At 35.5% G+C, this 23,932-nt stretch overlaps 1 protein-coding gene and 1 non-coding gene across 2 annotated transcripts in view; both read right to left on the reverse strand.

Annotated features, from left to right (window-relative positions):
- Positions 1–23,932, reverse strand: part of PIK3CA (phosphatidylinositol-4,5-bisphosphate 3-kinase catalytic subunit alpha) — an 81,651-nt gene that overhangs the window by 28,183 nt on the left and 29,536 nt on the right. The window contains exons 2-6 of the mRNA XM_043594865.1: positions 5,934–6,361; positions 5,178–5,387; positions 3,236–3,486; positions 2,450–2,695; positions 1,729–1,814 (exon numbers count right to left, since the gene is read on the reverse strand). Of these exons, the coding sequence (XP_043450800.1) occupies positions 1,729–1,814; positions 2,450–2,695; positions 3,236–3,486; positions 5,178–5,387; positions 5,934–6,285 (1,145 nt within the window). The 5' untranslated portion in view covers positions 6,286–6,361. The remainder of the gene's footprint in view (positions 1–1,728; positions 1,815–2,449; positions 2,696–3,235; positions 3,487–5,177; positions 5,388–5,933; positions 6,362–23,932) is intronic.
- Positions 4,617–4,754, reverse strand: LOC122492566. The gene has a single exon (XR_006299719.1). It is a non-coding gene; the product is annotated as a U4 spliceosomal RNA (small nuclear RNA).

The raw sequence follows: 23,932 nt of genomic DNA on the forward strand, positions 1-23,932 counted from the left end.
TCGAGACCATAACCTTGAACTGAAATCAAGAGTTGGACACTAATTTGACTGAGTCACCCTGGTGCCCTGACCCTGTGAATGACTTTTTTTAAATGTATTGTTGGATTTGGTTTGCTAATATTTGTTAAGGATTTTTTGCATCTATGGTCATCAGAGACACTAGTCTATTGTTCTAAACTAGGGAATTCTTCAAGAAAAGATAATCAAATGAAAGTCCTTTCTAAATAGTTAATTTACTAAAATTTTGAGCTTTTAATCTTGTATTATTAAACAAATTTACCTTCTACTTTTATAAAACTAGTTTATTTACTTTTGATACTTGAAACAACTAGGACAGATCTACCCAATATTATTTTGGGGTCTTTGCTTGGGATTGTTGAACTCCTTAGATTGTTTATAGGTTTCACAAAATTTAGAAAATTTTTGGCCATTATTTCCTCAAACATTGTTTTTCTCTTCCTCACACAACCACCCCACCCAACCTGTGACAGACATGCAGTGTGGATGGTAAATAAACTTTTGCTGTTATAACAAAATTTTAAAAGATCCTGTAGTTGTTTGTTTCACAGTGCAATCTAACTTAAATGATGTGTTTTCTGACTGACAATTGTTCAGGTAGGGCAAGGAACTATTTCGCTTCTTCCTGGTAGAGAAGGCTATCATCTCTTTGTACATCACCTAAGCCCTAGAATGATGGCCACATCCAGCAGCTTAATTAAGTACAAGACCAGAACTTTTTCTGGACTCTTCCAGAATTCAGTCTAAATTCATTATAAAATATACTTCTGGATGTTTTACTAGTTGTCTTTATTGCTAGTCTACAAAAATCCATCTTTAATCTTAATAACAATCTGAGTGCTCTTAAAATATTTCTATTATATTCATGGGTAGATTCTTTTAAAAAAAATTTTTTTTTTAATATTTATTTATTTTTGAGAGACAGAGTGAGACAAAGTGAGACTGGGGGAGGGGCAGAGAGAAAGGGAGACACAGGATTGGAAACAGGCTCCAGGCTCTGAGCTGTCAGCACAGAGCCTGACGTGGGGCTCGAACCCACAGACTGTGAGATCATGACCTGAGCCGGAGTCGGACGCTCAACTGACTGAGCCACCCAGGCGCCCTGCCCCCATGGGTAGATTCTTAATTCCCAAATCATTCCACAAAGAGCCAAAGAAATGGCAGTATGGCAAACTGTTGGATTATATTACCTTTTATTTCTTCATTTTATCTCGGCAGTAATCATTTAAAATGTTCCTTAAAACTTCCCCTCCTTCTAAGAAACTGATTTGTTCCCAAAGACTCTTCATTTGAATGTCATAAATACTTATTCCTGTGAGTGATGTGAGTGCCTCAGAGTAGTCTAGCTCTGCAGTTGTCTGCCAACTCTCACTTCTTCTTAATGTAAATGGAAATGGAGAGATGAATAAAATGCTAGGTTTATTTAGCATTTAGATCTAAGGTGGGGAATCATCATGGTACAAAATGTAACCATATTCTGTTTTCTACTTGATATAACGGAAACAGAGAATCAGAAAAGTCTTTCACATAAAATTTTACAGAGACTCCATAAAATGATCTTGTGACTGATACTCATTTGACCGAAAGACCTTATGGTTCTATATGTAAGTGTCTGGTAATTTATATGAGTTGTATAAAACTAATGATGCCAAAAAAAAAAAATGCTTCTTGTATTGATTACATTGCTAAACACTAACAGGGCTTCCTTACCTGGGATTAGAACAAGGTACTCTTTGAGTGTTCACATTATCACATAAGGGTTCTCCTCCATGATAGATACCTGTTCGAACATAGATCTTAAAAAGAAAAAAAAAAGTATGTGTATACAAATATATACAAACATAATACACACGGGCGTGCACACACACACACACACACTACAGAACCAATAGTAAAATAATGTAACTGATATAAATGAAGAATCTATTAGAGGTTTCTGTTCAGATATAGCTTTTCTGTTCTCCCTTCACATATATAATAAGGTATGTAATTTAGAGTTTTTCATATTTTAGGAAGATAAATTAGTACATATACTAAATATTACTTCATATTCTTAGCAGCTGGAACAGCACTCCATAAAGACATTAATATTTCTGCAACAAATCACATTAATATTTATACTAACTGGGATATAAAAAGACTATAAAAATTCCTGTTTCAGGTTGGGTCAGGTTTTGCTGACAAATGAATTCTGTAAACACTTGGTTTTAAGAACTTAGATTTATGGAAATTAGAATTATTAGAATATTAGAATTATGGAAATTAGAATTGCAGAAAAAGGACTGTACACTGTGCAATAGCTAAGGCAGAGGAGCGGTACTGTAGCTCTCTGAAACACAGTGTGGGTCAACAGATTATTATATACAATGCAGTTAAAAAGTTTATGTAAAATAATTTATATAAGATAATAAGCATCAACACTTGACTTCACCTTGTCGATGTCTCGAATATTTACATTCACATAGGTTGCACAAAGGATTTTTATTCTGAGTGCACTATTTATAACCCAAAGGGACTTTGTAGATGTTTCTCCATTCATATATGGTGTAGCTGTGGAGATGCGTCTGGAATAAGATGGCATTGTGAAACAGTCCATTGGCAGTTGGGAGTAAAGGCTTTCTTTAGCCATCAGCATCAAATTGGGCATCCTCCCAAGCATTATACAGCTTCTTATGTACTGTAAAAGATGAAGAGGGGAGGGGAGAAGTAATTTCTTATAAGGTATTTCATTTTAAAAGCAACATGTAAGCAAAAAACAACAAAAAAAAGGAATTAAAAACAATGACCAAAGGATATTCATTATGAAAACACTGTTTATATCTTTTTTTTTAAGTTTTATTTATTTAAGTAATCTCTACACCCAACATGGGGCTCCAACTCACAACTCCAAGATCAAGAGTCACATGTTCTTCCAACTGAGCATGTGGTGCACCAACACTGTTTATATCGCAATAAACAATTTAATCAGCTTATCCATATGTCTAAAGTCACACCTCAAATATTAAATACATAAAACCTAAGGAAGAAAAGCATCTATTCTCTCAAATTAAACACATCATCAATCTCTCAAATTAAGTAATTATAGTATTAAAAATAAACATATGAATACCAATCATTAACATTAATCACTGAATTTTCAAAAAGTATGTCCTAAAAGTACAGATATTTGCCCCAACTTTTAAATTTAAATTTAATATTTTTGAAGCTTGTTACTCACCTTATACTGACTTAGAGGATATTTTTCAAGGAAGTATTCATCACATCCACACACTTTTAAAATATACTTGCCCTGGTATTCTAAAACACAGAGTTTTAGTTGTTCAGATGATAGCAACATACTTCGAGTTTTTTTCCTGATTGCTTCAGCAATTACTTGTTCTGGCACACAGTCATGGTTGATTTTCAGAGTATACTTCTGCTTGTCATTATTTGGAGAAACTATTACCCAAATCACCACTATTATTTGCCCTGTAACAGGAAAACATTATTAGATGCAATCACCATATAAATTTCATTTGACAGATTTCAAAAAATATGCACTACCATTATTCTAATCAAAATCGGAAATTACTTATAATCAAACTAATTAAGTACAGGTAAATATCAGGTAGAAACCATAAATCTTCAAATACGATAGGGCTGCCAGACCATGCTCAGATCTCATGTTTTATGGCAAGCACCCAACACTGTGATTAGTGGGTCACAAGTACCTGAGGCCAAGCTAATTTCCATTCTAAACTTCATGACATACTTCATGACTACAACCCCTGTGAAAAGTGACTTATGATGCTATCAAAGGTTCAACAGTACTTAAAATACAGAAGACTTTCTGGCAACTATGGGAAAGAATCATGGAGACATGAAGAAAATGCTGAATCAGAATAAAAGAAAAGATGGTGGAGGAAGGAAAAGAGTATGAATCTTTAAATGTTTTCCTTCTAAGATAAATTAAGCTGGGAGAAGGGTGGAAGATGATGAAAATGGAAAGATTTAAACGATGGTAGAGTGGTCTGGGTGTTCACAGTACAATTCTTTCAACTTTTCTGCATGTTGGAAAATTTTCATAAAGAATGTTGGAAAAAAATGAAAAGAGAATTCCATTAAAATTTTTTTTTTAATGTTTATTTACTTGTGAGAGAGAGACAAAGCATGAGCAGGGGGGAGGAGTAGAGAGAGGGGGAGACACAGAATCAGAAGCAGCTCCAGGCTCCAAGCTGTCAGCACAGAGCCCGATGCGGGGCTTGAACTCACAAGCCATGAGATCATGACCTGAGCCAAAGGCGGACGCTTAACTCACTGAGCCACCCAGGTGCTCCCAAGAGAATTCCATTTTAAAAGGTATACTAGAGTAGAGAAGATTTTCAAATGAAGACCTTATGTTATACTGCATTAAACTACTTTGAATATTTTGGGTGGAATAGTAATAAGATGTCTTAACGTATTCTACTATCAAAATTTTGTATTTAATTGTGTGTGAGAGTTAACTTATTCTGTAACTTCAAATTGAAGCCTTCACTTTGTTATCTTGGAAAATACAGATATTTATCTGATACAATGATATTTTCATTTCCCAAACTATAATATAGTTTATAAATTTCCATGTTCACTTAATTCTAGAAATTGATTCATTAAGTATCAAAAGTCAATCTATATATTATTCACTATCAGTTTTCAATTAGCAATAATCGCGCCTCGGATAAACCTCATTGGCTACGATACTGCCACTGCACAAAGCTATTCACTATCAGATTTAATTATTGCATTTACCACTAAGAAATTTGTTTTTCTTTCTACATATGATAAAAGATAACAAGAATGTGCAAAGTTTTCCCAAAATTTCATAAAGTATTTCTATTTATAATTTTTTTGGTAAAAAGATAATTGATCGTAACTGTGTAATAATGAATTTCACAATCAAAGTTCTTTAGTTTTATTCTAAGATACAGAATTCACCAAGGGATCAGCACCATATGCATACAATTCATTCAATCAATAAATATTCATTACATACATATGTATTTGGCAATCAGCTATATCTTGTCAGCATAGGCAGTCCCTGCCTTCAAGAAGCTTATCATCCAGCATCTAGTAAAAAGACTAGGCACAGATAGAAATTTTTATTATAGTAACCAATTATGGTAGATTGACAATTTTCTTACCTTTATCTAGTTTATTATATATGTGCTTTGGCAGTTCTGGTGAAGATTCTACATTTGGAGGATAGACATACATTGCTCTACTATGAGGTGAATTAAGATCCCGAAGATCCACAGCTTCTTTACAAACATTCAGAATATTTCTTCGGAAGTCCTGTACTTCTGGATCTTTAACCATATCAAATTCACACACTGGCATGCCAATAGCAAAACCTTAAAAAATTACATAAAGAATATAACATTCTATTAAACATAAAGTATGAACATGTTTCTTACAAATGGGGAATTTGACAGATCTGGAAGATCACAATAGAGTAAAGAGGTATCTCTGGGTTTAAAGAAATTTTAATAAATACATATAGTAAAGTAAGAGTTGACACGGACTCAAATATCTTTAACATACAGAACATAATATATTCAGCGATTTGGATCAGAGGTAGCAAACATCCGTGTAATTTTTTTTTTTGAAGAGTAATACAACAAAACTGGACTATAACAAATCTAAGCCAACCCTACAAATGATATTTCTTAAAGAAAAATTTAACACCAAGGTGTTAAAAATAGTTTCTTAGCCAAATAATCAAAAGATTATTATAGATTTGTAATGGTTTTTATTTCAAAATCTATTTACCTGAGATTACAAAGGTAATTAACTGATTCAGACAGAAATATTTTAGTAATGAGAAAACAGTTAAGTTTCATAGTTATTTGCTTTTAGAATAGGACGACAATGCCATTTAGTTAAAAACTGTGTCATACCAATTTCTCGATTGAGGATCTTTTCTTCACGGTTGCCTACTGGCTCAATTACTTTTAAAAAGGGTTGAAAAAGCCGAAGGTCACAAAGTCGTCTTGTTTCATCAAAAAATTCTTCCCTTTCTGCTTCTTGGGTAACACTTACGAAAATGTAAGAAGATTCATCTTGAAGAAGTTGATGAAGAGGATATTTTCTTGCTTCTTTAAATAATTCATGCTTTATAGTTATTAATGTAGCCTCACGGAGGCATTCTAACGTCACTATCATTCCATTTGGTAGTAAACATTCTACTAGGATTCTTGGGGGCATCAAGTGGATGCCCCACAGTTCACCTGATGATGGTCTTGGAGGCATTGTTCTGATCCTTTACAAGTTTTACATATAAAACTGTTTTAAGGAATTAGATGCGTGGCTGTCCCAAAGCAGAAATCTAAACCGAAGGGGGGAAAAAAAACATATGTTAAAACAAAAACAACTATAGAAGAGTACATTTATGGCATTACTAAATGTAAAAACTTTTTCTGTAGTTTAATTGTTAGGGCAAGTATTTATCTTAAATATTTTAATGGAGACTGTTGCTCCAAATTAGGCTGAAGGAACTGATTCCAAAGCAGAAATTAGAAAAAAACAAAAACAACCAAAAAAAAAAAAAAAAAACAACCAAAAAACCACTTGAATTTAATTATATTTAATAAAATCACTAACTAAAAACATTTTATTTTACTAGATTTTTTAAAAGTCAGGTTTTATCAGACAGAGCTGAAGCTATGGGAAGAATGAACAGTAAATTGTAACTGAAACTAAAATTCCCATCACATATCACCTTTATCATTCTCTTCTATTTTCTAGAGCAAGAGAATCTGAGCTGGAAAGGATCTTTTAGATCATGGGTCCATTGCTCTCAATTTAAAGATGAGTAAAGGCGAGAGAAGTCAAATCTTCCTTTTCACTCCCTATCTGTACTCTGTGGTAATGGGAAATTACATGGCTTAGTCTTTTTCTTAAATTAATCTTTGTAATTTCCCTCTTTGTACTGATTATTGTCTAAGTGACTTCATAGACCATTCTGCTTTGAAAGTATAATTTAGGTATATATTCACTATAATATAAAGTGTCATCAATGCATTTTCCCTGAGATATGATGAATTTGAATGATTCATCTACTTTATCAAATAACCCACTAATACTTCTGATTGAAATGAATTGATCTACACACAAATGAGACCCACTGACTCTCTTTGTTAGTACAGTGTTAGAGTAGTTGTAATATTTTTAAAAATATTAAGTAGTATTATGATTAGAAGCCCTAATTTTTAAAGATGTCAACAATCTCGGGGATTCTTTAGAAGATACTACAAAACCCACAGAGCACAGGTTCATTCTTGCTACTTATGTTTATATTTTCTTTTATTCAGTAAGCTACACTGTAAAGGCAGTAAAAAAGGTAAAGTGAGAGACACTAAAGAAATAAAAAAGAAACGAAAGTCAGGCTAGAGAAATGAACCAAAGGCTCAGGTAACTTCAGGCACTGTGGACAACAGCCATAAATGACACTTTGTTTATTAACTAAAAAAGTACTGGGGCTAAAAAAAAAAAAATGTACTGGGGCTATTCTACAGGACCATGTTAGGTCCTGGGAATATGATAATGGGATAAAATAGACATGGCCCTTGTCCTTACAAGGCAAAGTCAAGAGTATGAAGATTATGTGTTTGTTGGGTATAGGATAATTAAAATCACAAGTAATTAAATCCAGAAACTTTCTTTCTCTGACTCCTGTATGTCATGCCCATCAAAATCTAATCCATCAACTTTGTTAATTCTATTCCCTGAATCTGTATACTCCACTACCAGTCTTAGTACCCTGGGTCAGGCCACTACTATTTCTTGTCTAGACTGCTAAAGCCTAAATTGTCTCCCTAGATCTAGGTTTGCCCCCTACAATCCATCTTTCTTTCACCTTACAGCCAGTAGGAGCTAGAGGGCAATAGGGACTACTTTGGGTACACATTTCCACTGGTCAGTTGCAGACAAGTGCTTACAGTATGCTTCAGAGTTCTAACACATGAAGGAGTTAAAAAATACAAATAGAAATTTCAAGCCCTCTCGCATCTCTAGAAATACAGAAATCAACTGGAAGACAGTAAAGAATATAAAACTATTTTTAATAGTTGAAAATGTTTCTTCAAGTTTATAAAAGAGTCCCACTGAAGTTATAGGATTTAAAATATAATTATTCTATTTCCTATACTTTTAAATGAAAATTCATTGGTTACTAAAAAGACCAGATGGATCAATCTGTGTGCATAATTATAGAAGTGACTTAGCTTTTTAAAACATACAAAAAAATTTGAAGAATGCAAGGGAAATGCCAAATGACTACTTTTAAATGATGATCTGCCTGCGTAAAAAAGTTCAAATAAAAACAAAACAAAACCACAAGCCACACTAAAACAGCAGCTGTGTTTATAGTTTGCTTTGTTGAATAGTAATAACAGGTCTATGGTATGGAATCATAGGGGCACCTATTTTATATAATAAATAACATCTCAGAATCTCATATGTTCCCTAAGAATTACCAAGAGAGAAGTCTAGTACAGTAGAGAGATCATGGATTCTAATCTTTATCCTACTACGGTATATTTATGGGCAGTTAACAACCATTAAATATTCAAGACACACTCTTCTTATTAAAAGAGTAAATGTGATCATAGTCATAAAACACTTGGAGATCATGGAAGCCAGGCACTGGTTGGCACTATGGTAGTACTAACTAGAAGACAGAAGATGCTAACTTTCTTATTTGTCTTATGTCAGGCCTTATTCTGTACAAACCATTACCTCAGAGCTCACATAAACAGAAGCGTAGAAGAAGGGAATGGAGCTAACATTACTGTTAGTCCGCATATATCATACACTTAGGTGGGCAATAACCCTTTCAGGATAGGCATTACCATTTTACATATGATAATGTAAAATGACCTACAGGAAACTGAAGGCCAGAGATGTGAAGTTATTTGCTATGGATTTTGAAGCCAGGTCTAGATGATTTCAAAGTGCACACTATGACCATTCTGCTGTTTGGGCTTCAGTTATAGCCAGGTGATACTCATTGGTGGTGAATAAGAAAAATGGGTCTGAAGTTACACAGGATTTAAACTCTCCCTGTCGGGTGGGGAGGGCGGGGTGCCTGGGTGGCTCAGTTGGTTAAGCATCTGACTCTTGATCTTGGCTCAGGTCACGATCTCATGGTTTGTGAGTACGAGCCTCATGTTGGGCTCTGCGCTGACAGCATGGAGCCTGCTTGGGAATCTCTCTCTCCCTCTCTCTGCTCCTCCCCTGCTTGTGCTCATGCATAGTCTCTCTCTCAAAATAAATAAGTAAACATTAAAAAAAAAATCTCATTGCCTTAGTAAGTAGCTGCCTTGGGCTACTGCCTTGGGCAGTTTAATTCATCTCACTGAACTTCATTCTTTCCACCCCTCCTTAGATTGCTAAATTGGCATAATGGCAGAAAATTCATCAAATTGTTGTATTAAATGAGGCAATATATGAAAAACATGTAAGCAAAGAGACTGGCATACAGTAAACACTCAATAAGTGTTAAATATTACTAATAAACCTGTAAAGTACACCCACACTATCTTTTCAAGCTATTATGAATTATCCAGGAATGGTACCAGATGGGGATGGAAAAAGGGGTTTGAGTTCTCTTAGGGAGGCAAGTAAATGAGCCTTATAAAGCAGTGCTAGTTTCAAGAGCTGAATCTTGAAGGTAGCACTGGCAATGCAAGGCTGACACACAAGTCTGGAATAGTACTGAGTGGCTCAGAGGCTGGCACCTTCGTAGCTGTTTCTAGTTCCCCAGACTCCTAATATTCCTATTTAAATGGTACACGGGGCGCCTGGGTGGCGCAGTCGGTTAAGCGTCCGACTTCAGCCAGGCCACGATCTCGCGGTCCGTGAGTTCGAGCCCCGCGTCAGACTCTGGGCTGATGGCTCGGAGCCGGGAGCCTGTTTCTGATTCTGTGTCTCCCTCTCTCTCTGCCCCTCCCCCGTTCATGCTCTGTCTCTCTCTGTCCCAAAAATAAATAAACGTTGGAAAAAAAAATTAAAAAAAAAAAATGGTACAGCCATCTACAGCTTAAGTAAGGAATCCCTTGTCCCTGGTTATTCCCCCTCCACCTTTTTTTTTTTTTTTTGAGAAATATCTACTTGTGCTAGGCTCTAGACTAAATATGCTATGAAAACTAAAGTAAATAAAATGTGTTCTCTTTGGTTGTTGAGGGACTCATGGTTTATTGGGGAATGAAGTTAAAAACAACTTTGAAAATGGAAAAGTTGTTATCAGAGAGAACATGCACTTTGGAAGAGTCACAGGAATTGTCCCAACTGCCTGAGGAAGTTAGAGAAGGCACCAGCAAGATAAAATTTAAGGAGAATATTATAGATTAGTAGGGATTTTGCACAGAAGGTAGCTTGGACATGGGTGAGATGGATGAGGAAAGCATTTTAGATTGCCACAAGAGTACACGTGCAATGTCACAGACTGAAAGGACACAGCCTGTTACCAGCAATACAAGTTTTTCATTATTTGAGACTGAAATGCATGGGAATAGGTAGGGTGTGTGACAGGAGGGAGATGGGAGAGGTAGGCAGGGGCCAGAAAGGTGGGCAGACCCCATGTTAAGGAGTTTAAATTTTATGTAGTACATTATAAGTAAAACAGAGTCTTCTAAAGTATTTTGAATAAAGAACTTTATGACACTTTTTTCCATGATTTTAAATTTCAGATTTTTAAAAAATATTTCTTTTCAGGGGCACCTTGATGGCTCAGTTGGTTAAGTGTATGACTCTTGGTTTTGGCTTAGCTCATGTTTTCCTGGTGGTGAGATGAGCCCCATGTAGGACTTCACACTGGGCACAGAGCCTGCTTGAGATTCTCTCTCTCCATCTCCCTCTGCCCCTCCCCAGCCTATACTCTCAATCTCTCTAAAAAAAAAAAAAAAATGTATTTATACACACACACACACACACACACACACACACTCATATATATGTATAGAATTTTTTTAAATACAAGATATAATCAAATAAGCATGAAATCAAGGTACGAAAACATACCTTCTCAATTCCCCGAATTTGGACAAAAAAATCCCTAAAGTTAAGAAATCAGTGTATATACATATATAACATTTACATAAAAGGGCCTTTATAGAAAAAAAACCAATTGCTGATAAAGAAGGTTTATCCAAATGTAAGTGCATAATCTATTTACAAAGAAAAATAACTTATTTGAAAAGCAATAGAGGGCAACAAATCACTATAAAACTAATACTCTACTGGGCTTTTGAGTTCAGAATGCCAGGACTAAATATGCATATACTGAAAAATCAACAAGTATTCAGGATTCTTAGGAAATAAATTGGTTTTACATATCCTAATTTTTTAAAATTTATTTTTGAGAGAGCGAGAGAGCGAGCAGGCACGTGCATGAGCAGGGGAGGGGCAGAGAGAGAAGGAGAGAGAGAATCCTAAGCAGGCTCTACATTCAGCACAGAGTCTGACAGGGGTGTCGATCTCATGATCGCCAAGAGATCAAGAGTCAAAATCCAGAGTCAAACACTCAACCAACTGAGCCACCCAGGCACCCCCACAATTTACCCTTTTTTTGATGAGTTACAGTCTTCATTATAAAACCAATTACTGTGCTATTCTGAAACACAATACAGCAAAGCTCTTCAACATTATTGAATACTCTGAGTGTATTTTTGGCCCTAAACCCAATGACCCCAGGTTGGAGATGGTACTTTTAAAAATGCCCCCATCTCCTTGTTTTCTAGCAGTCAATGGTTACTTCTCAGCTGTGGCCTGCCTGCATATGATAGTAGCTTCCTCTTCTTCAGTTATTCATTTCTAGTCAGCATCAACACTTGACTACCATTTTATAACCGTCTATACATTAGAGACCAACAGACCAAATGAGGACACGAGAACCTTTGCAATACAAACTTGGGAGCACAAAATATGTAACAGATATCAGAGATTTTTGTATACTTCCTTGTCCCGGTGTTAAAATTACTGTTAAAAATTACTGTGTTTGGGCAGGAGGCACTGAAAGTCTTTGGTTCTTGGAAGGTTCATTACCAGTCCAAGTGAGATTGATGGGTTTGCTCAGGTGGAGTAAAGACAACTTTAAGCACAAAATAAGCAACAGAAATGAACAGCAGAAAATAGTGTCAGATTCTCCATTGTCACTTGACTTTTATGGTGAAAGGTTTCTTAATTCATTGGACAATTCAACTTAAACATCAGATGTGCACTCTTTCAGTCTAAGAAGACAATGACATTTTGACAATTTTTAAAAATTCCTACATTCAAAGCCTCTCCTCGCTTATATTAATCTAAGGGTATTTTCAGGTTTCATCATTTAAGGCAAAGATTGTCAGACTATGGCCCACATGCTAAATCCAGCTCACCACCAGCTTTTGCAAATAAATTTAAATGGGAATACATCCAATAAATTGTGTTTATATATTGTAAATAATGCTTTCCCACTATAGCAGCAGAATTGAGCAGATGCTATAGAGACCCTGTGGCTTAAAACATTTAATATCTGGCCCTTCACAGAAAAAGTTTACTGATCTCTGATAAGTTATCAGAATTAACCCGATATCAACTGGAGAGTTTTCTAAATGCATGCTGCTTAATAAATCATCCCTAACCCTGCCTTTTTTTTTTTTTTTTTTTAACCATAATCGTATACTTTCACTCAAAGTCCTTTGGGGCTGAGGTGGAGAGGAAGCATTAATTTTAAGCCAGTGAGGTCAAAATCCTGAAATAGGAAAGTATCTCAGAAGTCAATTAATTGGATATTTTCAGCTTGGGGAGGTCACTGCCTGATACAGAATTTTTTGTGGAGCATTTCTAAAGTTATCCCTAAACATTATTATTTCTAATCTTCATTCCATACTTTCTGTCTTTTCTACCTCTTCACATGCTTGTCATGTTAGAATTTTTTTCTGGGTCTTTTTACCTCCAGTTCCTTTAGCCATAATTCAAGCAAGATAGTTTATCATCAGCTTCTTTGTCATCACTTAATGTATTAAATACTTAAATACTTAATACTTAAATATTAAATACTTAAAGTATTCTTTTGCTAATACTCATCTCAAAATGCAGCAACCAAAATCTAGTATGTACCTGTGAATTATGAATCTCTGTAAACACACCCTAAGACTGCAGAGACCTTTTCGGACCTGATTACTTTAAAATATAAAGTATATTTTAGGTATTTTAATTCAGGTCTCAATTTCAAAATGTATGTTTTAAACACATTTAATTGTTTTTAAAATAATCAATAGTACATCTGCATCAGAAAGTCATTAAAAATAATACGGGGCACCAGGGTGGCTCAGTCTGTTGAGCGTCCAACTTCGGCTCAGGTCACGATCTCATGGTCTGTGGGTTTGAGCCCTGCATTGGTCTCTGTGCTGACAGTTCAAAGACTGGAGCCTGTTTCGGATTCTGTGTCTCCCTCTCACTCTCCCCTTCCCCTGCTCACACTCTGTCTCTCTGTCTCTGTCTCTCTCTCAAAAATAAACATTAAAAGAATTTTTTTTAGAAGTCACCAGAAATAATAAAGCTATTTTGAAGTGTACACTTGGAAATTTAGGGGGTTATCTATACTGACTCCACTGGCAGCTTAATCACCTCAAACAGCCATAATTTTGCTAAAATAAGCAGCTTGTGTTTCCTAGAGATCTATGTTCCACAAATACAGAAGCTTCGTGAGTGTTTACTAAATGACCAAAAGTTTTACAAATACTTATTTCTCATTTAACTGATACATTTAGCCAATGCTATTTGATTTAATGGATACATTTATAAACCAGTAAGTGTATTTGGATATATGTTGACAAGATATTTTCACCCCTCATTCTCAGAGAGATCAACAGGGAAATATTAACATGTAGTTTTATTGCTAGTTCAGTTCCATCTTTTTATTTGCTCATTAACTAGAAAACATGCTTTCCTGTTTTTTTTTTTATTTTTATTTTTATTTTTTTTTTTTTTTTTTAACGTTTATTTATTTTTGGGACAGAGAGAGACAGAGCATGAATGGGGGAGGGGCAGAGAGAGAGGGAGACACAGAATTGGAAACAGGCTCCAGGCTCTGAGCCATCAGCCCAGAGCCTGACGCGGGGCTCGAACTCACGGACCGCGAGATCATGACCTGGCTGAAGTCGGACGCTTAACCGACTGCGCCACCCAGGCGCCCCGCTTTCCTGTTTTTAATTACCAAATGAATCCTTACTTTAGTCTGATATAAAACAAAATAAAAAAACTTCTGTACTTTTACAGAAAGAACATGATGAAAATCTAGACTATTAATTCTATACTCTGATTACTCTCCTTAAAAGTTACTTTAAATACTTCCATTTAGTTACTCTCTTTCTTAATGTTACCCACTCTCTTACATATATATCTATGACTGTTTATTCTTAATAAAGTTATTAAACATATCCATGTTTGACTTGCTACTAGACTATGGACTCTTCCAGGATAAGGTCTTTTTTGGGTCACCACAGCCCTAGAGGATAAGAAGTAAGCAGGAAAATTAAATTGTTGAAGTTATCCCAGAGAAAATGTAACAAGGGCCTGAAACAAAGAGAAGTACCAATAGTAACAGAAGAGATGGACACAGATACCTGATAAAGGGAAATCAAAAACACCGAAAGACTAACTGGATTTGAAGGGTAAGAAGCGTGATTTTAAACAAATTTCACTGCAGTGGACATGCATGGGAAGCAAGTGTTTTTTGGTATAATTCTTCATGAGCCCCGGTTAGGGCCTCTAAAATTCTCTTCCTCCAAGAGTCACTGAGCTGTTGTTGGAGTGAATCCAAAGGGACAGCTGTAATATACACTAGTGCTGGAAGGATGTATTTTATCCACTTCTTTCAAAATGCTGTCCTTTACTGACCTTTACAAGCTGACCATGAGAAAACAGATTTAACTCATTCTTTTAGTTATTCACAGACCTTAACAACTTGGGGGTGGAAAATCGAGTTCTCATGACTGGTATGTAGAAAATTCAAATTCCTTTAGAAGGGCATACAATTCATTTTCACTATTAAATTCACAGTGCTGTGAAATACACTTGAGAGATTTAATGGGTTATTTAAAACAAGGGTTCCCAAATATGAGGTTCATAGATGGGCTTAGGAAGGGTCTGTGCTAATGGATTTTTTTAAAATAATGGCAAACAGTGAAGGTCTAAGTCAGTAATGCCTATGCCAATGTAGATTTGTGATTATCAATAAATGTGAATAAGGACTTTATTTAGGTGGGTTAAAAGAATCCAAGGTGAATAGCAGAATCAAATGGGGTAAACAAGCACAAGAGCCATTAATGAAGTGAAGTATAGATTAACAAATACTTGATCTTAGGTTATTACATAATGAATTTAAATTCCATATTTTATATAGATATGTAAAGAAACCTTACCAAATCTCAAAACATGTAATCACTAATTTTACCAATTTGAACTTTAAAAGTTCAAATTTTAGTGTGTGGTAGAATAAAATTTCTTAAAATTTAAGCTCAAAAGGAGACTAAATATTCACAGATAGAGATGACAAAGGGATAGATATGATTATGAGGAAAGGTAAATGTAGTTAAACCATGTGGAAAATACAAGAGATATTTCACAATATCATACAATTTAATAAGACAAATGATTCCACAATGACATAGTTTTCCAGGAAACGTTTCTTTTCTCTTTGTGAGGGAGTAAAGGCAGATTATTATATCTCCACATAAAACAAGCAGCAGGCAGTCAGAGGTCAGTGGTATATTAGGCAACTTTAGAAACTCCATTTACTTTTTTAGATCAAGATGGCAGTACGTGGTAAATTATGATTTCAAAATATAGAACTGAAACAATGACTAGTACTTCAAATGATAAGAATACATTAATATTTCACCTTGATTTTCCTTTTTTAAAAATTTTTGTTTTTTTTTTAATTGTTACTTATTTTTGAGAGAGAGAGAGAGAGAGAGAGAGCGAGCGAGCACCAGTGGGGGAGGCACACAGAGAGAGGGAGACAAAGAATTCGAAACAGGCTCCAGGCTCTGAGCTGTCAGCAAAGAGCCTGATGTGGGGTTCGAACACACAAACCTTGAGATCATGAACTGAGCTGAAGTCAGATGCTTAACCAACTGCACCACCCAGGCGCCCCTCACCTTGTTTTTTCTGGTAGTAGTATATTTTTGCTATAATTCTTTGGTTCCTCCTTATTAGCCAGCACACCTTGTGCCTGATGGCATGTACTGATAAGACAGGTGGACAGAATTAAGGGTGACTTCTTTTGCCCAAAGAAAAGGACAAAGCTAATGATTCCATAAAGAAAATCTAACCAGTGACTTGAGCTTTAACATCTTAATACCCCGAGCAAACAATCAATGGACCTGAAAACATTTTGGAAACTTCTACATTTTTTCAACTATGGTATTATTCAGTGTTTAACAGCAAAGAAAACAACATAAATGAGAGTAGTCTAGTTCTAAGGGTACAGCAGAAATGGCCTAACCAATGTTTCTGCTTTGGTTCAGATCACTGCTCCATCATCCTCAGCTCTACTGACCCTCTGGAGAACTCTGCAGTCCGCAAAACCTCCCCAGGAGTTTTCTTATTTGCACAAAGTGAATAAAAAGTTATTATCCCACAGTAACTTATAAGAATTCAATGAAATAATACATATAAAATCCTTAGCACAGTGCTTAGAGTATGAAAATTCAATAAAATTTCCCTCTCTTATCTACTGGATCAATTCTATCAAGATCCATGGGTCCAGAAAAGGGCCAGAACTTTATGGTTTCAAGCCGATTTCATAATTATAAAAAATTTTTTGATGTAGAGTATTTTGCTTATGTACTTGATATTTGTAGACATGTTTCTGTCCTCATCTTTATATTTGTCTCTGTATTCTTAAAAAAAAATTTTTTTTTAATCTTTATTTATTTATTTATTTTTCAACGTTTATTTATTTTTGGGACAGAGAGAGACAGAGCATGAATGGGGGAGGGACAGAGAGAGAGGGAGACACAGAATCGGAAACAGGCTCCAGGCTCTAAGCCATCAGCCCAGAGCCTGACGCGGGGCTCGAACTCACGGGCCGCGAGATCGTGACCTGGCTGAAGTCGGACGCTTAACCGACTGCGCCACCCAGGCGCCCCTATTTTTGAGAGAGAGACAGCGTGTGAGAAGGGGAGGAGCAGAGAGAGAGGGAGACACAGAATCCGAAGCAGGCTTCAGGCTCCGAGCTGTCAGCACAGAGCCTGAGGCGGAGCTCGAACTCATGAACCATGAGATCATGACCTGAGCTGAAGTCAGATGCTTAACCGACTGAGCCACCCAGGCACCCCTTGTCTCTGTATTCTTAATGAACTGCAAAATGCCTAAAGGATGAGACCTGTATCTATTTAACTCAGTTTGTACACTCTGAGCAGAGCATAAGCATCAAATGGGTATTTGACATATTTCAATAATGATAAAACAATCACACAAGTCAACAAGAGACATAAGAAAAAAAACATACAGAACTACATGCCAAAAAAATCTTATTTTAGAATTATGCTATACATAATTTGTAAAATCTACTTCTTCACATTCATATATGAGATTATACTAGTTTTCTTATTTAAAGAAATACAGACAAAAAGGAATGAGCAACAGAAACAAAAATGCAAAGTCATAGTTACAAATACTTTTGGCTCTTGGACTGAAAAAAAATAACAACCAGTTAGGAAAAGAGAGAAGTGAAGGCAAATTACATAGACCATACCACTGATTTCTCTTCATGTTAAAAAAAAATGCCTTTTAATCATATTTGGTTTGATTGAAAATGGGCAGGAATGATCTTTTGGGGCTAAAACCCAACAACACAGCCCATCTTCTACATTAAGTAATTGACTATCTGGTTCACTTAAAGGAAATTTGGTATAATGTGGAGGATAATTTTTTTTTTAAGCATAAGAACAATTTATTTACAAAATGTCAAAGTCAGCTGCCTCATATTGGAGGATAAGTTTTTAATGAGGAAAAAAACCACTCTCCTTATAAATGGTTACAAACTAGTATCTTTATATAAAACAGAGAAATAACCCTAAGGTATTTAAATTTTATAGCTGTTTCTACATTGAAGGGCCAAGAGTATTCTTCAAGAATACAGGGAAAATAGAACCTTAATTATACACCTGATTGCCTTCATGAAAATTTAACCAATATCAGATCAATGGAGACCAGCCCAGGAAGGAAGGAAGGAAGGAAATGCAAAATATGGAGGGGTTCTTGAAATGTTACTCTAATTTCCTGCTAATCAAATATTTTAGCTCCCATGGAACATAAAGAGAAAAGGGCCTGAAAGATTAACCTTTCATAAGTAAGTTTATAAACTTATTACTGATGATACCCAAAATATGGGGCTCACAGTCCTTTGTAATTCCCCTTTACAAATGAGACTCATGTCCTATCTACTTCAGGAAGAATATCAATATATTACTTGGAATTACATAGATGTTGCCAACCACACACTGTTTCTTTCTTGATTGACGGATTAAGGAGTATAAAAGGACTCTAACTTTTCTGATTAAAGTTTGTATGAAAACTAACTCTCCCCTCTCTTTCAAAAGCCTGGGGACTTCACCAAAAATAACTTCAATCATTCTTGCCCATAGAAGCTAACACCATCCTGGATTTGGTTGATTTGTAAAACTGTTATTTCCTAGCTGCTAGTGATTTACAGAAAAAGAAGAGACAAAAGAGTACATTATTCAGGTCCCAGCTGGATAAATTCACTAAAAAGTTTAAGAATATCCAGATTAAACATCTGAATTAAGAACATCTAGCAAAAGGTAACCCTAGCAATATGTCTTCCAGCTCACTTGACTTTATTCTTTTAAAGATCTGTAACACACTGAAGACAAAATGTTTCCGTAAGCCACAAACTTCCTTCCTAAAGTTTATCAAATGACTTTTTCTTATTTATTTATTTATTTACTTACTTATTTGCTTATTTATTTATTTACTTACTTACTTATCTGGTATAGTTTAATTCCTTCACAAGCCTTTCCATGGCTTTGAATACTTCAACAATCTTCCAAGTCTTCCTGCTACTATGGGTGAGGGTGGATGAACTTCGGGAAAACACGTGCTTCACAGCGTTCCCTTTTGTTTTCTACATTCATCAAGAATGAACAGCTATCTTATTTCTTTATGTCACAGGATGAAGACATAGTTTAATTACTACGGGGGCTTCTAGTCAAGTACTATTCCTTCTGGTGGTAGCCTGCTAGTGTCTAGATGCATTAAAACCTGCCTGCACTCCACCAATTAACCATATGGTCTTTCTTGACAATGGTGAAAAGATGAGTCTACTGCCATTATAAAGTGAGACCTGAGTTAGCTACAGATTTCTCAGTAGATTCAGTTGTTCTGTCTTCCTCAGAATGAGTAGTTTGTGACCACAAAGAGAAAAGAACCCCCAAGTGACAAAATAGTAAATGTTCAGTCTAGTCCAGTCCAATAAGGAGAGCTAGCTTTGACTGGGGGTACTAGCAGACCCAATATATTCACCAGATTTATTTCACAGAAGGTCTCTTTGCTTTGGAGTATTATTTTCATTTTTGACCAACTCAACATTGTAAACCCAAAATCTGCCATCCACTCCATTTTCTGGCAATAACAGAATAGTTTAGTATTTAATAGTAAGGGCAAAAAACTCCACTGAATTATTGACCAACTTTAATCATGATTTATCATCCTTCAATATTTGATCTCTGATAAAAAGGCTATTTCACTAAAGCAAAATTTTAAATAATGCAGAATAGCTGTTTGGCAAGCAAAGGAACACAGACCTCCCAGAAGTGCAATCAGAGAGAGAGGGGCTTACTTTCAGCACAAGTATCACCTACTGACATGTGAACAGAAGAGTTCTATGAGTGATAGCAACAACAATGTGGAGGCATGGAAGCACAAACATTTTTAAAAATCATTTTTTTTTCAGCCACTCTAATATGGGCACAGTACTTCAGAATCCATTTAATGATGAAAGAGATATATTAGATGGTCTTTGCATTTTAAACATTTACTGTTAACTTATACTTAATATAGTATAATACACCATATATCTGGGAAACTATAGTTGCTATCCCTTAAAATGAGAGCAATGAGAATGACAAATTGAAATGTGTCAATGTGTAAAAATAGCAACATAAGCAATCAGTACATACAGTATTTCTATTTTATTCATTGATGTTCAATGTCACCAGTTGACCACTTAAGGTATATAGTTTAAACAATAAAAAATACCTTATAATAATTCATTAAGTTAAACTGCTTCCTTAGAAAATGTATCAACTGACAGGAACTAGTTATTTAACCTAAGTCATTAAACTGTCTATTATTCCAACAACTACTTCACACATTATAATGTATTAGGTAATCTTGCTGAAATTAAAGGCACAGAGAAAGATGTAAGAAAGTTTGAAGAAGAAAATTTAAAGGCGCTAAAATTCTGGACCCTCACTATGGAGTAATATTCAAGAAAGGGAATGAGTGTGCAAAGAGAGAGATTGTGGGGGATGATAAAAGGGACTTTTGAGTCTGCGCTCAGTAATGCTTACTACAGGGATGGATACGTGATGGAGAATGCTTAGGTGAAAATTTAAAGTGAGAGCATCTATTATGGTAAAGAGCACATTCAAACTGCTATTTCTAAAATTGCAAGATTAAGGTTAAACTAAAACTGGACTGTCTAAACTTTTAACTCCATCTAGTCAATGCTTATACTTCCTATCATTTGACAGTGGCTTCATGGTCTAAGGGATCACAGTTTGATAGTCTCGTACCAATTTGGTGGGGCATAAGAAAAAAAGGCACAGAAAAATTCTATAAAGTATTCCCAGTGTCAATACTGGAAATCAGAAATTCACCTTTTATCTCAACCTCAAAATGATGTTTTTTTTTCTTTTAAGATAAAAGTATGGGCTCTATTTTTAAAGCATAATTAACAAAACCACAATAATTAGCTTATTAGTTTAAAAAAATCTACTTTAATGTCCCTAGGAATCGGCTAATTAAAACCTGTGCTTGGTCCCTTTGTTTCAATTGGCTTTACAATACTAGTGTTCTTACCCATCACTAGTCTCTCACAATGGTATCATTAGCACTAAGATCCAAATAACAGTGCTGTATTTATGACTGCACTTTAGTTTACACAAAAGCAAAATTCTGAGAAGAGCATGAGTCATTATCCCCAGGGTAAAAAAAAATGTTTCTTTGGTCAGAATATGAAACTTATTACTGAAACCAGTAATTTAGCCTAGAAATTCCTTTTCTGAATAAATGGAACAGAATGTTTCTTTTCTGTATTCGAACACTCCGAAACTAGCAGAACTGTCCATCTGTCTGCTTTTACTACTCTACATATCTGGTGTGTGGTGACAGAAAAACAACCTTTAATCTAACTATTTTCAGTACTGCTCTTTTGTTCTGTCCTGTCATAATCATAATGTCATCTTCCCGGGACAAAATACAGACACACACACACACACACACACACACACACACACACACACCCCTACCTCCCCTTCACTATTTGAGTAATCTATTACAAAGTCACTGCAATAATGTAGAGAACAGTCTAAAAGTGGATTATTTCCATAATGTTAAATGTTAGGAAGTTCTCAGGTTCGTATTCTATATCTTGTCTTAAAATATCTTCATAATTGAAAGGTAAAAGTTACAAAGGTAAGGAACTATTGATGTTTTAAATGATTTAAACTTTCCCCCCAAATTTCCCCAATAAAAGTCAAAATAATCTTTCTAGGATATTTTCCTGGCCTCTTTTAATTGTTTTTCTTGTTGGTACCTCTTACTCTGTTTATTCATGACACCACCACTCTCTCAATCTCCAAGGCTGGACCCTTTGGAGTTCTCAACTTCTCTTGCATGATGTCACTTCCACCCATTAAATCACCCTCAAATGCATCACTTTGGGGGGCATCTTCTCTATCACTTCTGAACCCTAATGAGTTCTCATATGGAACAATGACAGGTCTCTAATTCAACAAGCCTTCATAAAGTAATTGCTATCTATTAAGACACTGGCAATTAAAGTGAAGGGATGACTGATGGAAAAGAAGAGGGAAAAGATCATTCATATGTGTATATAAATGAAGGTGAAAAGAATAGAGTTCTAATACCTTACAATCTGAAAAGCAGAATATAGTAATTACAGGACAAAGCGTATGTATGCGCTTAAGGGAAAGGTGCTTAATGAATGATAGGATTTCTGACTGGTACAAAATGAGCAGCAGTCTAAGTGCTGTATGAACTAAGGCAAAAAGCCGTGAAAGCACAGTATTTAGTTTCTTCCCTCCCCAATTAGTTAGCCAGTGTGAGGAATACTGGCTACCTAAAACATCTACCTAATCACATCACTACTCAATTAAAATAATATGGTGAATTTCTAGTATCTACAAAATATAGTTCAAACTCAAAGCCTCACCAACCATTACAACTATGCTCCCCCCCCCTTACTCTTTTTCCCCCCACACTCCAAGCTCTAAGCTTTCTAGATCAATCATTTTCCCTTACAGATTTTTTTTTGGTTTTGGAAAAAGGGTCCATGATCTTTCTCCTACCTCTATTCCTATTCACTGCCATTTCAATCATACCTATCCCTTCAATTCAGCCCAAATGCTTTCCATTCAGTCCCATTAAACCTGGTTTCTAATTCCAAATTAACTTCAGATTCATTTCGTTAAAGTCAAAACAAAGATCAAAGCAAAACTGGTATTTTGATTGAGAAACTCTGATTTCTACTAGTTTAGGGAGGCATACTTCCTATCCAACTATGTACTTACAGTTTTCTGTTTTTCAATGTTCCTTAGTAATAACTTTTTAATTGTACTGTAATTAACTCACAGTGAACTGCACTGTGTTCTTAACTGAGCTTAAGTGTTCAGTTTGATGACTTTCAACAACTTTTTATATCCATGTAACCACCATACAAACCAAGATATAGAACATATCTATGAACCCGGAACATTATTTCATGCTCTTTTCCAATTCATTTCTCTCTCTGCCCCTTGATTATCACATTTTGATTTCTGTAATCATAGGTCACTTTTGCAGGTTCTTGACTTCATATAAATTGAATTATACAGTGTATATACTATTTTGTGTTTGGCTTCTTTTGCTTAACATACTGCATTTGAGATTTATGCATGCTGTTGATATATGACCAATTAATTCTTTTTAATTGCCAAGTAGCAGACCAAAATATATTTTAGCTCATTTATCCATTCTCCAATTGTTGAATATATGAGCTGTTTCCAGTTTTGGCCACGAACATTCTTAGTTTTTTTGTTTTAGTGGACATATACTTTCACTTCTTTTGGTAAATACTCAGCAGTAAAATACTGGGTTGTAAGGTATGCAGACTGACTACTTGTCCTTAAGAAGGCCTGCTTGCAAAGTTGGCCCTTGGCTGGTATTTAGGAAGTTGGGTCAAGGAGTTTAGTGAATTCTTACTCCCTAACTGATAAAAGTGGCTCACTGTGCCTAAACTGTTTATGAAAACAATATGGTTTATATTGAGTATCTGCTTGCCTTCTGGAATTTGGGTATGTGTTGGGCAGAAGGATCAGCCTCAAAACATTTGTGTGCTGAACCCAACAAGCTTTCCTGGTTGTCTACATTTCATACATGTTGTCTCAACTTCTTGCTGGGGAAATTAAGTCTACCTTGGGTGACTCCACTACAAAAGGACCCTTGGAAGCCTGCACGTAATCTCCCCTGGATTTCTCCCCATGTACCTTTTTCCTTTTGTTGACTGTGGTTTGTACTCTTTGATCATATATATGATTACACACCAAGTCCTATGAGTCCTCTTGGCTAGCAAACAAACCTGGGGATGGTGTTGGGGACCTCT

The sequence above is a fragment of the Prionailurus bengalensis genome, chromosome C2 (genome assembly GCF_016509475.1).
Source record: "Prionailurus bengalensis isolate Pbe53 chromosome C2, Fcat_Pben_1.1_paternal_pri, whole genome shotgun sequence".
Lineage (NCBI taxonomy): Eukaryota > Metazoa > Chordata > Mammalia > Carnivora > Felidae > Prionailurus > Prionailurus bengalensis.